Source organism: Lactuca sativa, chromosome 3 (assembly GCF_002870075.4).
Source record: "Lactuca sativa cultivar Salinas chromosome 3, Lsat_Salinas_v11, whole genome shotgun sequence".
Taxonomy (NCBI): Eukaryota; Viridiplantae; Streptophyta; class Magnoliopsida; order Asterales; family Asteraceae; genus Lactuca; species Lactuca sativa.
Window position 1 is genome coordinate 267010973 of NC_056625.2, and position 14974 is coordinate 267025946.

General features: G+C 34.8%; 1 protein-coding gene across 1 annotated transcript; it reads right to left on the reverse strand.

Moving 5' to 3' along the window:
- Window positions 1–13402: 13402 nt before the first annotated feature.
- On the reverse strand, window positions 13403–14739 carry LOC111919148 (syntaxin-related protein KNOLLE). The gene is made up of 2 exons (XM_023914764.3): window positions 13999–14739; window positions 13403–13878 (listed from the first exon to the last, which is right to left on the reverse strand). Exons 1-2 carry the CDS (start codon window positions 14620–14622, stop codon window positions 13549–13551), a joined length of 954 nt encoding a protein of 317 aa, XP_023770532.1. The 5' UTR covers window positions 14623–14739; the 3' UTR covers window positions 13403–13548.
- Between the last annotated feature and the right edge of the window lie 235 nt (window positions 14740–14974).

Genomic DNA, 14974 nt, shown 5'->3' on the forward strand with positions numbered 1-14974 from the left:
AGTTTTGGCAACTTTCTTTGTAGGGACTAGATTAAGGATATGGGCGGCAGGCATACCCCCAAAATGAGATTGGTAGCGAAGCTCGACTCATCATGGAACGAACCATGTCCAACAAGGTTTGATTACGCCTCTCAACTACACTATTCAACTGTGGTGTCCTGGGAGGTGTCAATTGTGAGACAATCCCACATTCCCTAAGATAGTCGAGGAACTCTGAACTAAGATACTCACCACCTCGATTGGATCGAAGCATCTTAATGTTCCTGCCCAATTGATTCTCGACTTTCTGTTTAAATTCCTTAAACCTTTCGAAAGTCTCTGACTCATGCTTGATTAAGTAGACATATCCATATCTACTGTAATCATCAGTAAAAGTCAAATAATAACGATTAGCATCCCTTGTGGCATGTTTGAATGGTCCACACACATCCGTGTGTACAAGGTCCAACAAACCTTCACCCCTCTCACAAGACCCTATGAAGGGTGACTTTGTCATTTTTCCAAGTAAGCATGATTCGCAACTATCATCCGACTTTAGGTCAAACGACTCCAAGACTCCATCCTTTTGGAGTTGGCCTATGCGTTTCTTGCTTATATGTCCAAGACGACAATGCCATAGTGATGCTTTATCCAAGTTATTATTATTAATAGAATCAATACACAATACATTATTTCCTAAGTAATCAACCACATATACTGTTTCATACACGCCATCACAAGGTAATGCTTTAAAATAAAGAACATTATTAAAGAAAGTATCAATAGAACCAACTTCATTATTAAATGAAAAAGTAACCCTTGTTTATACAATGCATGAAAGGAAATAATATTTCTTGCCATTTCTGGCGAATAACAACATTTATTCAAATCTAAATTTAACCCACTACTTAGCGACAAAGTATAAACTCCAATCTTGGTGACAGGTGTAACTTTCCTATTCCCCATGATTAAGTTTATCCTTCCTTGCTCCACATTCTCACTTCTTCTTAGTCCCTGTAAATCAGAACAGATATGAATACCACAACCGGTATCAAGGACCCAAGATTTAGAATGGGGTGAGTTATTAGAAATGATAGTGTAAATACCTGCATGGTTGGGTTTAACTTTCCCATCCTTCACATCTTGCTGGTACTTTGGGCATGTTCCGCTTCCAATGTGCCTTTTCATGGCAATAGAAGCATTCAGCCTCTTTTGGGTCAGAAGAAGGAGTGATGAAACCTTTCTTGGTTCCACTTGAAGAAGAGCCATCAAGGGTCCTAACCTTGGTACCCTTCGAAGAACTCTTTCTCTTCTTCCCTCGTCCTTTCCCAATTGCCAAGACAGGGGCGGAGTTGGTAGGAGTAGGAGTAACAATCACCTTACCCTTAAGACCACTTTCCGCGGTCTTTAAGAGTCCTTGAAGTTTGCTGAGTGTGACCTCTTCCTTGTTCATGTGGTATGTCATGTGGAATTGATCATAACATGAAGGTAAGGAGTGCAAAATGATATCTATTGCAAGCTCCTCAGGGAAGTTCACATTTAGCTTCAGCAAACGGTCCACAAATCTTTGCATTTTCTTCATGTGGCCCGTGATGGGTTCACCATCCTTCATGCGAGTTGTTATCATGGAGGAGATGATTTCATACCTCTCTTGACGAGCACTTTGATGGTATCTTTCCATCAAGTCTTGGTGCATCTCATAGGGGTAGAAATCTTCATAGGATTTTTGGAGATCAGCGGTCATAGTGGCCATCATGATGCATGCCACTTGCGTGGCATCCCTTTCATGTGCCCTAAACTTAGTGATCTCTTAAGGAGTTGCAACTGTCTCATCAATTTCCTCAAGCTCCTTATCGAGGACATATTCTTTGTCCTCGTAGCGAGTAATCATTCTGATGTTTCTGATCCATTCATTAAAGTTGGATCCATCAAAAGTGACTTTCCCACACAAGTTCATAAGAGAAAAGGAGCCACTAGGATTAGAGCCAGAAGCAGCGTTGTTTGCAGACATCTGATAAAAGAAGAAAGAAGGATTAGTTTAGATATAGAGATAGTCCTTAATAAAACAACCAAATGCAGTATTAAGGCTAGGACCCAATCACAATATATTATACTTAGAAGAGGTATGTCGTAATCTAAGTAATAACATATTTGAAAGGTAGGTGAATGACGATTCACCAATTTCCACCACGAAAACCGAAATATTAAATATTAGGTTTTTGATTGGTTCTTAGAAATTCCTAGATTCTTTGAGATTCAATGAACTTTTCAAAGGCATGTTTCAATCTCGAGTGTGCCCTCCAAGTTTTGTGACTGAGATGCCGAGGATCACAAAACGAGGTGTGAAGTAACCATGCAAATTACTTGGTACCCTTAATAAATTACCCCTCAATCGATGTGCCGGTTAACCACACACGCTCCATCGATACTATGATAAATATTAAGTCACCCTTTACCTACCTTGTTAAGTCCAAGTTAGTGTGCCGGTTAACCACACACGCTCCACTAACGACTTAGACAAAGTGTAAAGTGTAATTTCATGGATTAGCACCTTATTCACAGTTTTCCTAAAGTAACTAAGATTGGGAATTTAATAAAACATTTAGTTACTTTATAATATTCATCATACTTTTAATGAGAATTTATAAGTCCTTGTCTTACCCGTTCGGCTAACGACCCTCCACCAGTCAAGCAAGCGGTGGGTGAGAGTGGACACCCATTAAGTTGCCATTTTATAGGCAACAACCTTATACCCACCTTATAGACCGGCTTCGTGAATGAGGCGTACTAGCGATAAGACGACTTTATTCTTATACACACACACACACACACACACACATATATATATATATATATATATATATATATATATATATTTTATTAAATCATAACACTATAAGTATAAGGATTGAATTTTAACTTTTAAAATTCTAAGGGTTGGAACTAAAGTTTTTAATATGACTTTACTTGTTCCAAAACTTGAGGGAAAGTTTTGTAAACTTTCAAAACTTTTCATTTCTTGTAACTTATGAGTTTAATAGAGTAATAAAAATGAAGACTCTTCATTTTTTCTAACTCTTGTGTTCTTTTAATGGTTTTAATTCAAGTGACTTTTGGTTTTCCAAAACTTGAGGACAAGTTATGGACTCCATTAAAACACATAATGATCATGAATTAATCTACCACATAGGTTACAAATAATTCCTATGCTCATCTAAACATCATAAGATCAAGAACATGAATATGAACACTTTCATTAATCAAAAATTACACTTAAAACTTTGTAATTTTGATAACTAGTTGTTGTAAATGGATTAGCAAAGACATTACACCATCTAAAACAAGTTTTCAAGTACCAAAACAGTTTAGGGTAATGTTTCAAGTCCATTTCCAGCAACTAAAGTCGAAAATCTGCACTCTGTGGCTCCTACTCGCTGAGTGCATGAACCTACTCGGCGAGTAGGTTGAAGATTCACATGAACTCGGCGAGTCCCCTCATGGACTCGGCGAGTTCATCAGGCAGACAGCAAGTTTTTTGACTTTTTCAACTATTTTGCATCAAGTATCAAACAAACAAACCTAGGCTTTGATACCACTGATGGGTTTTGAGCATTCTAACACTTCCTAAGTGTACATGCAACCCTAATAATCCTTGGATCTATGTTTATCTAAGATACATGCAAATAATTATTTTTCCAAGGTTCATATCCTAACTAGCATGGCATGGGGAACATGAATCAAATAAAGCTAGTAGAAACACTTACCTTGTAGTAGTAGTTGATTGCTTGGAGTTTTAGAGCCTAGCACCAATAGTGTGGATTCCTCAAATGGAAATCACAAATCACCACAAACTTGGAACTTTGAGAGAATAGTCACTACTATCTTGAAATCGACCCTCACCTCAACAAGTGTCAACTAGTGTGATTTCAACAACCAAAGCCTCCTTTATATAGTATGGTGGATTAGGGTTACATCCATGTAAACCCTAATACCCATGTCTCTTCATTTCCATGAGATCCATGGGTTAAAGCTCCATGGAGTATCCATGGACTTTTCCTAGCCCATTCCAAATAAGCATTAGCCCACACTATATAAATATAGAAGCCCATATTTAATTAGCAATATCTTTTATCTCTAAATTAATCCTAGATTAATTATAGATCAATACTAATTAAATAATATGATCTTATATTAATATATTAGAACTTATAATATATTAATAAATCATAACTTGTACTATTCTCAAATATTATCCATAAATTGTTCGGGTGAAGTGCAACCTAAATGGACCATGCCGGGTCGGGTCAAGTACATACCAAATATAGTTATGGACTTAGACACTATATCCAACAATTGGAAGAGAAGCTGCCCAGAGTACCTGCAAGCCATCAAGGAAGGAAAGATCAAGCCGTCTTTCGTAGGTATATACACAATTAAATCTAACGATTCATCTCATGATATTTCTTGGGTTCTTAATACCGGTTGTGGTTACCGCATTTGTTCTAATGTGCAGGGACTAAGAAGAAATAGAGACGTGGAGCATGGAAGAATAAATCTAATCATGGGGAACAGAAGATCGTCGCCTGTGACCAAGATTGGAGTGTATTCTTTAGTGCTTAGGAATGGTTTATCTTTAGATTTAAACAATTGTTGCTATTCGCCAGAAATGGCTAGAAACATCATTTCATTTCATGGTTTGTTTAGACAAGGTTTTAGATTTTCTTTTAATAATGAGAATGGTTCAGTTTTGGCTTATCTAAATGGTGTCTTTTATTTTGAAGCTATACCATGTAATGGAATTTATGAAACCGTTATGATTGTAGATAACTTAGGAAATGATGTTTTATGCATGGATTCTTCCAATAGTATGGATAGAGCATCCTTGTGGCATTGTCGTCTTGGACATGTCAACAAGAAGCGCATAGCTCAACTCCAAAAGGATGGAGTGTAGGAGTCATTCGACCTTAGGGAAGATGATACATGCGAGTCTTGTTTGCTTGGAAAGATGACTAAGTCACCTTTCACAAGTACGTGTGAAAGGGGTGAGGGTCTATTAGACTTAATACATACCGATGTATGTGGACCGTTTAGATCAACCACGAAGGATGGGAACCGCTTCTATGTGACTTTTACCGATGACTATAGTATATATGGGTATATCTACTTAACCAAGCAAAAGTCAGAAACTTTTGAAAAGTTCAAAGAGTTCAAGAATGAAGTGGAGAATCAATTGGGTAGGAAAATCAAGATGCTTCGATCTAATCGAGGAGGAGAGTACCTAAGTCTTGAATTCCACGATTATCTCAAGGAGTGTGGAATAGTTTCGCAATTGACGCCACCTAGGACACCACAATTGAATGGTGTAGCAGAAAGGCGTAATCGAACCTTGTTGGACATGGTTCGCTCTATGATGAGTCGTGCTTCACTACCTATCTCTTTTTGGGGGTATGCCTTAGAGACTGCCGCCCATATCCTTAACCGAGTCCCTACTAAGAAGGTTGCCAAAACACCTCACGAGATGTGGACAGGAAAAGCTCCCTCGTTGGCACATATCAAGGTTTGGGGTTGTGAGGCTTTCGTAAGACGAGATACTCACGAAAAGCTCGAACCTCGTAGTGAGCGATGTATTTTCATCGGCTACCCGTAGAAATCCTTTAGATATCTCTTCTATAGACCGAAGGACAATGTTGTCTTCGTTGTGAGGAGAGGAGTTTTCCGAGAGCGAGAACTCATAAGCCAAGGAGACAGTGGGAGGCAAATCGAGCTTGAAGAGATTCAAGAGTCGATAGATGAAGGAACCTCTACCGCTGGCACTCAACCCGAGGAGGAAACTCCGGTTGAACCGATTGACGAGTCCTTACCTCTTAGACGTTCCGAAAGAGTTAGAGTTCAACCCCAGTTTTATGGTTTTCATATTACTACCGAAGGGGACACGTATATTAGTGATGGTACACTAATAAATCTTGATGAACCTAATAGCTACAAGGAAGCCATGGCAGGCCCGGAGTCTGTAAAATGGAAAGAGGCAATGGATAGCGAGATCCAATCCATGTATGACAACCAAGTTTGGAATTTGGTTGATAATGTACCCAGACGTAAGACCGTTGGGTGCAAATGGATCTTCAATAAGAAGACCGACATGGATGGAAACGTACACACCTATAAGGCGTGATTGGTTGCGAAGGGCTTTACTCAAACTCCTGGAGTTGACTATGATGAGACCTTCTCACCAGTTGCGAAGATAAAATCTATTAGAGTGATGCTAGCGATTGCCGCATTTCATGATTATGAGATTTGGCAAATGGATGTCAAGACCGCTTTCCTTAATGGGAAGTTGGCCGAGGATGTTTACATGGCTCAGCCAGAGGGTTTTGTTGATCCGAAGCATCCGAATAGAGTATGTAAGCTTGAGAAGTCCATTTATGGACTTAAGCAAGCATCTCGCAGATGGAATCTTTGCTTCGATGAGAAAGTCAAAGATTTTGGATTTGTACGAAGCGAAGATGAATCGTGTGTATATGTCAAAGCCAGTGGGAGCATAGTTAGCTTTCTCGTTTAGTATGTCGATGACATACTACTCATAGGAAACGACGTCCCGACTCTGCAGGAGGTTAAGTCCTGGCTTGGGAAATGCTTCGCTATGAAGGACCTCGGAGAGGCTTCCTATATTTTGGGAATAAGGATAGTAAGAGAGAGAAGTAAGAGACTAATAGGACTTAGTCAGAACACTTACTTAGATAAGGTACTAAAACGTTTTAGTATGGAAAACTCGAAGAAGGGAGAATTACCGATACAAAGTAACGCCAAGTTGTTGAGTAAGACTCAAAGTCCGAGTACCGAAGCTGAAATAGCTGAAATGAGCCGAGTACCATACGCTTCCGCAGTTGGCTCAATTATGTATGTTATGACTTGTACTCGCCCTGATGTAGCCTTTGCTTTGAGCATGGTTAGCAGATATCAAGGGAATCTTGGCAGAGCCCATTGGATTGCGGTGAAGAATATCCTTAAGTACCTTCGGAGGACGAAGGAATGGTTTTTAGTCCTCAGAGGGAGTGATGACTTGAAGGTGCGAGGGTGTAGTGACGCCAGCTTTCAGACCGACAGGGACAACTACCGTTCGCAGTCGGGTTGGGTCTTTACCCTGAATGGAAGAGCAGTGACTTGGAAAAGTTCCAAGCAGGAAACCGTAGCTAATTCAACGTGCGAATCAGAGTACATTGCAGCGAGCGAAGTGTCGAAGGAGGCAATATGGTTGAAGAACTTCATTGGTGATCTTGGAGTTGTACCCGCCATAAAGGAGCCCATGGAGATTTTTTGTGATAATGAAGGAGCGGTTGCCTTGACCAAGGAACCAAGAGATCATGGTAGATCACGACATATCGACAGAAAATATCACTTTATTAGACATCATGTAGAAGAAGGACAACTCTTAGTGAAGAGGATATCATCAGAAGATAACCCAGCAGATCCGCTTACGAAGGGACTGAGTAGGGTTAAGCACTTGCAGCATTTTAAGAGTATTGGGCTGAAGGATGATATTAGTATAGATTAGATAGTAGTAGAAACGTGTAATAGATAAATGTAATTAACATTTGATGATTAAATAAAAGAGTATTATTTATGAGTAATGTTAATGTCTTATGTTAATTGTTTAACTATTGTTTCATTTTGCATGTTTTGACTTCCAGAATAATTGAGTTTATTAAGAATAATCGAATTATTCAAAATTGTCCACAATTGTTCATATGTGGGAAGTAGATATGAATGAAGATTGTCATGAATCGGTGTGTAGACTGTCTAAATGGTTTTAGACATAGCAAAACGTCGTTGCAACGTTCGTGAGTGCTTATGAACTGGTTTTGAGCATTGGAACAAACCCGCACTTGCTGGAATCACCTTATGGAATATGATATAAAAGGGTGATCGCAAGACGATAATATCATATAGTCTTAAAACCTAGATATATGGTTTGTTATTTGTTAATTGGTTGTACATTGATAATGCGAAACCGCATCAGTAACTCGGTGTTATAAAACACATTATTGTGTATAGTTGATTAATGAATAAGTAAATGCATATAAGTCGAAGTTTATCTATTACTTTTATCCTAAGAGGGTAAAAGCAATATCTCGGCCGCTTGATGATTTGATTTGACTTATGTGCCGGGCCCGGTCAGAACTGAATTGATGTGTTCGATTAAGTTCTATGTCAAATGAATCGGAGATCGAGAAACCAAATGCTAGACAAATTATTCCATAGAATTGTCAGCATGATATCTAACAGAGGACTGTACGATCCCTTATCTAAAGGACAAGATTGATTAGATCAGAGTTTGACAGCGTCTTTGAGAGCTACGATTGCAAATCGAATTGTACTTGTGCATATAGTTACTAGACTTATCCAAGTGGGAGACTGTTGGAATAGTGTCTAAGGTTGCAACTATATTAGGCAAGTATGTGACCCGGTTGTGCATGGTCCTTTTGGGTTGCCTTCACCATAGCAACTTGACAGGATGATTTATTATGAGAGAATAAATATTATTAATATATTATCAGAATAATATAAGGAATAATAATATTGTTATTTGATTAATATAAGTCATAAAATTAATTAGAATTAATTTGGTGACTTAAAGAGATTAATTAAATAAGAGGGTATAAACTATCAATTGTTTGATAGTTACACTTTGGGCTGTAAATCCTTCATGGATAGGGTTGGACGATTTCTTGGGCTTGGGATAAGCCACAAATCGTCCAAGGGCTTATCTTGGAAAGGATTTGGATTGCTTTGAGTAAAAGTTATCCAATTAGGATTTAATGGTGAAACCCTAGGAGCCTTACAAGTATAAATAGACCCTTGGGGTAAGGGGAATCGACACCTCTGAAAAAAGCAAAGAAACCCTGGCCGATTTCCTCCTCTCCTCTCTCTCAAATCATCCTCTTGCTAGTTTGTGTTTGTAAGCCATTAGAGGAGTGACATTTGTGACTCTAAAGCTCCAAGAACAAGAAGATCAAACAAGTGTTTCAAGGTAAGCTTCTAACTCTGATTTTGTATTGTTCTTATACTCTATTAGTCATTAGAAGTCTTGGATCCAATGCATGTTTAATTAGAGAAACCTAGATCCAAACATTAGGGTTTGTATGTGCACATAGGAATGTTCATATGTCCAAAACCCATCACTCACAACAGTATAAACTAGCCTTTTGTTTACGAGATTTCATTCTTCGTTAGTTTTATTTTTGTTAATAGAACTACTACATACTACAACTAGAGGATTCCAGGGATTTCAACTCATGGTTTTATTTTAATTAATAAAACTACTATACATACTGGTGCTATCTAGGGTTTTCAAACAGGATATTCTATATATACTAGTGATAGCCAGGGTTTTCATGCAAAATGGGTTTTCATTCAAAACAACATTATACAATACATCTAGTGGTAACCAGGCATACGAACTAATATATTATGGAACACCGTAACGAACAAACATGTTAGAAAATATTGGATTTTCTTGGAAACATACAAACATTTTCACTGATTCATTAATAAGTTTTCATTACAAAAACATGATTATGAACTCACCAGCTTTAATGTTGATACTCTTTTTCAAAACCGCTTGTATTCTCAGGAAATCAGTAGACAGGTACTCCCGCAGCTTTTGAGTAGACGGAGCGTCTAGAGTCACGTCTTTTATATTTTGCTATACTTTTGATGTATATAAATATGAATCAAACAGATGTAAATACCTTTATATATTCAATGTAATGGTTGTGTTTACTTTGATTACTATGATGCAATTGTTGTGATACTTTACATGATGTCCTCCACCCCCGAACGTTTTCGTTGTTTCGGTTTGGGGATGTGACAGTATAATAATCGGGTATATTGCGACAAAATGTGCTTTACAAGGTTGGAAAGATAAGCAGAATCAAACGCCAAGATGGACATGTAGGGTTATGTGGATCACCCGATAGTGTGCAAGGAGAATTTTGTTTTCGTCCGGGTAAGATCACATCAAGGTTCATTAATTGCGCGGTCATATATGTCGTTATCTGAACTTATATGGGGCTTGAAATCATAACTTAATTGTATGAAATGAGGCTGACTGTCAATTGTTCTTGTTATAACCTGCTCCTATGTTTTTTCTTTGATTATTGATTTGATTTGATTGGGTTTCTTGTTCTTGGACAGAAGCGGAGGTGCAGAATCAGTTGAGGACTTGAGTTGTTTGTTCCATAACTAGCTTTCATAGTTTGTACTTCTTCGGTAAGTACCCAATAAACTTTCTTTTACATATCGAATCTCAATCTGTTTTCTTGTTAATTAGTTGTCTTATATGTTTCAGATATGCTCATTAAGATGCTGCTGGAATCGAATTTGATAGTAACATCCTTATTGGTTAGTCATTTTCATTTGGAATCATGCTAACTCGAAGCACGTGTTTATATATTGACTGGTTGATAAGTGATAACATTATTATACTATGTGATTTGGTTTATAGAGCTCCGAAGAAGAATCAATTTTGAGGAAACTGGTATATGATGTTATATTACCTGACTATTCATTCCTCCATATAGACAAAGTAAACTATCTTTCTATTAAGGGATATATATACAGTAAAGTCCCAATATTTTCATCGATTGACAAGAAAGTCCTAAACTTTGTTTTTTTGACAGTAAAGTCCAAATTACCGGCAGTTTTTGACACTTTTATCCTTTTTTTCCCGGTTAGCCGGTAATTAGGACTTTTTTGTCAACAAAATAAAGTTTATGACTTTCTTGTCAAATCATCAATTAGGACTTTACTGTCAAAAAAATAAAATTTATGACTTTTTTTGTCAAATCGTTGAAAATATTAGGACTTTAGTGTATATATAATTTTTTTTTGGTTAAAAATTTAATGGTATGATACTCTTTAAGCATAAGAGTTATTGAAACCTTCTCTAATTAGCTAGATTCTATTGAAATCCTTTACGTTTGTATCTTCTTAAATTGTTTTTTTAATCTCAACAAACCGACATTGACTATAAAATAATAACCAATCAACTTGAAAAATGGGTTTTACATTTTAAAAAATCATTTTAATTAAAGGTCCCGATATTTTGGGCAAATTTTTAATAAAATCCTAAATTTTATTTTTTGAATAAAAAAGTCCTGACTTTTTTACCTTTTGAATAGAAAAGCCCAAGAAACTGGCTAATTTATTCACTTTAGTCATTTTTGACCTGTTCAGCAAGTCATGAGACCAAATTGTTAATTTTTCGAAAATAAAGGGACTTTTTTGCAGATTTCATCAAAATTTTTATATAATGTATAAACATATTTTTTACATATCTATATCTATTTTTACGTATTTTTGTATTTTTTATATTTTTATAAGTATATATTTACGTATTTTTATGTATTTTAAATGTATAAACGTATTTTTTTTACTTATTTATATGTATTTTTAACCATTTTACATATTTTTTTTATGTATTTTTATGTGTTATTTTTTATATATTATGTATTTATATGTATTTTTATATATTTTTATGTATTTTTTTAAAGCTTTTTATATAGATATTTATGTATTTTAAGTGTATAAACGTATTTTTTACGTATTTATATCTATTTTAAGTATTTTACATATCTTTTATGTATTATGTATTTATATATTTTTTCAAAGTTTTTTTATATAGATGTTTTTGTATATTTATGTATTTTAAATATATAAACGTATTGTTTTATGTATTTATATGTATTTTTTAAGTACTTTACATATATTTTTTTTTGTGTGTTTTTATGTATTATGTATTCATATATATTTTTGCGTATTTATGTATTTTTTTTAGTTTTCTTATATAGATGTTTATGTATTTTTATGTACATTAAATGTTAAAGTGTATTATTTTTACGTAAAAAATATATAAACACGTAAAAATAATACAATTAAACATTTAATATACATAAAAATACATAAAAATCTATATAAGAAAATTAAAAGAATGCATAAATACGCAAAAATACATATAAATACATAATACAAAAAAAAACACAAAAAATATGTAAAATAGTTTAAAAAAAATACATATAAATACGTAAAACAATACGTCTATACATTTAAAATACATAAATATACAAAAACATCTATATAAAACACTTAAAAGAATACATAAATACGTAATACATAAAAAATATGTAAAATACTAAAAAATAGATGTAAATACGTAAAAAATATGTTTATACATTTAAAATACATAAACATCTATATAAAAAGATTAAAAAATACATAAATACGTAAAAATACATAATACATATAAATACATAATATATAAAAAATTACTCATAAAAATACTTTAAAAAAATATGTAAAATTGTTTAAAATACATATAAATAAGTAAAAAAAATACATTTATACATTTAAAATACATAAAAATACGTAAATATATACATATAAAAAACATAATAAATACACATATACGAAAAAATTGATATAGATATGAAAAAACATGTTTACACATTACATAAATTTTTTTACGAAATCTGCAAAAAAGTCCCGTTATTTTCGAAAAATTAACAATTTGGTCCCATGATCTGCTGAAGAGGTCAAAAAGGGCTAAAATGAATAAATTAGCCGGTTTCTTGGGCTTTTCTATTCAAAAGGTGAAAAAATCAGGGCTTTTTTATTCAAAAAGTAGACTTTAGGGCTTTATTAAAAATTTGCCCAAAATATCGGAACTTTTCTAGAGATATCCCTTTAATTAAATTTCAATTTATTTTAAAAGTTTGTAGATTTTAAAAACAATCTTTCGTGTCTTTTTTTTATTCAATTTTGAGACATCATATTACACCAATGCCAAAACAAAGTGACTTTTCTAAAATTTATATGGTTATAAACGTATCGTTGACTCTTAGACATTACTTATAGACATTACTTCCAAATTGATATTGAAATGTGTGATTGAGATTAATTTAGTTAACTGCTTATACTTTATACATTTCCCGATTAGTCAAACATATATCTCTTTGTTGGTAACAATATTAGTGACTTGAGAAATTAATAGTTGATATTTTATAAGATTTCACATATTTGTTACGCCTTTAAACTTGTTAATACAATCTGTCGGTATTTATTTTTCATTTTCCGATTGTTGCGATCATTATTAACGTCAAAATATATAAACAATTTGTAGAGCTATAATGATAGAGTTGATTACATAAACAACGTGTTTGAATTGTATTTTTTTAAAAATGTAGGAACTTGTGTTTGTAACTTTGTATTATGATACTCGTTTGCTTGTGAACTTGTAGTTTATTAAAACAAATTTTAAATTAAATAAAAAAATGTATAAAAAATGCATTGTTTTATTAATATTTACCATCATTTTACCTCAAAATTTCAAATGGAGTAATAAAAGTCAAGTTAACAAAATCACAAATAAGCCAAACATTTTTTAGTATTAATTAAATATTAAATATTAAATATTAATAGACCTAACTTTCAATCGAAAGAAAGATACACACATTACATACTTCAAAAAGAATAAAATCAGGACACATATATGTAGCCTTTACATAACACACATCAAGATTTGCTAAAACTTGTGATAATTGGGATAACAATCACAAGAATGATAATCAAAAGCAAAATAATCCCAAAACACATACACTTTCTGCTGCTCTTTTGATAAACTTTAGCTGTTTTCAAGTTTTTGGTTCCATCATTCACATAATGAGCAGCATTCATGACATGATGCTCGATATCATCCATCTTCTCACCTTGAGCTTCCACCATCACTGCCATGTCTAAGAACACTTGGTGGAGCTCCAGTAGGCTTGTTTCTATCTCTTTGGCGGCGTCATGGCGGTCTTGGATCTCCACCACCGTCTCCAACACCTTTCCCCGACCATGTTCCTGTGAAGAAAACTCTAATCATCATCGGAAATTTTGAACAGAATTTGGGGGGTTTTGTTTACCAGATCGAAAATGGCTAAATTCAGATTTGTTTACAAGTAATCAAATCAATTGTTGTACCTGAATAGCTCTGGATAAGAATTCTTCGCCGCCTTGTCCATCGGATCCACTGGAGATGATCTTCTCAATCTCTTCTTCGTTCGGTTGTTCTCCGGTGACAGTAAAGTATCTCCGGCCAACTGTCTCCTTATAATCGCTCATTAGCCTTTGTCTCAGTTCCTGAAAATCCATCATTAGCTCCTTTAGCTTCTTCCTCAGCCCATTCGCCACCGCTGTTCTCGTTCTATCCACCGGAGTTCCCTGTTTACAACCTGACAACCTCCTGCTCTCAGCGTTTGCCCGATCCATCTCCTCCAAGCGAGATTTGATCGTTTTTGCTTTTTTCAGCACAGTGACGATATCTCCGTTGATTTGACGTCGGATTGACTTCAATGCATCTGGTTTGTGAAGCGTTTTGGATTCCTGATTCGCTGCTTGCAGCTGAGCTAGAGTTTCTCTGATTGAGTTCATCTCTTGCTTCACGAGCTCGGCTTCATGGAGGAAAGAGGTGAGGTTGTGATCTGGTTGTTGTATGGTGTGCATTTGGAGATCGTGCTCTGGACCTGCTTCCAGATCTATGTCTTTCATGGATGATTTCTTCAGATCCACGTAGCTAGTGAAGGATTTAGTCAACAAATCATTCATTTTGATGAGATTGGTGGAGAGAAGAGATTAGAAAATGGTAAGAATCGGGATTTGATGCGAGAAAGATGGAAAGTGGGTGTTTGAATTCAGATGAAAGAGGGGGTTTTTGAAGTGAAAGTTTGAAATCAGGGATTTATTAGCGAGATAGCCGTTGGAAATTATAGGGCAACGGCTATATTCCGATTTGGAAGACTTTTTTTTTTTTTTTCTTTTTTTTCTTCTTGTTAATAGGGTTTTAAAAGAATTGTTTAGTAAGTAATAAAAAAAACTTAGCTCGTTATATTTTAAGTAAACATTTTTTTTTCAAACTACAATTAGATTATTTTGATGGATGTCACGTGAAATTTGTAGT

Bases quoted from the DNA above. Each gene is read 5' to 3' on its own strand.
- LOC111919148 (XM_023914764.3), bottom strand. From the start codon at position 14,622: ATGAATGATTTGTTGACTAAATCCTTCACTAGCTACGTGGATCTGAAG. The intron at 13,879-13,998 runs GTACAACAATTG...TTTTCTTCACAG, and splicing joins TCTTATCCAGAGCTATTCAG to GAACATGGTCGGGGAAAGGT.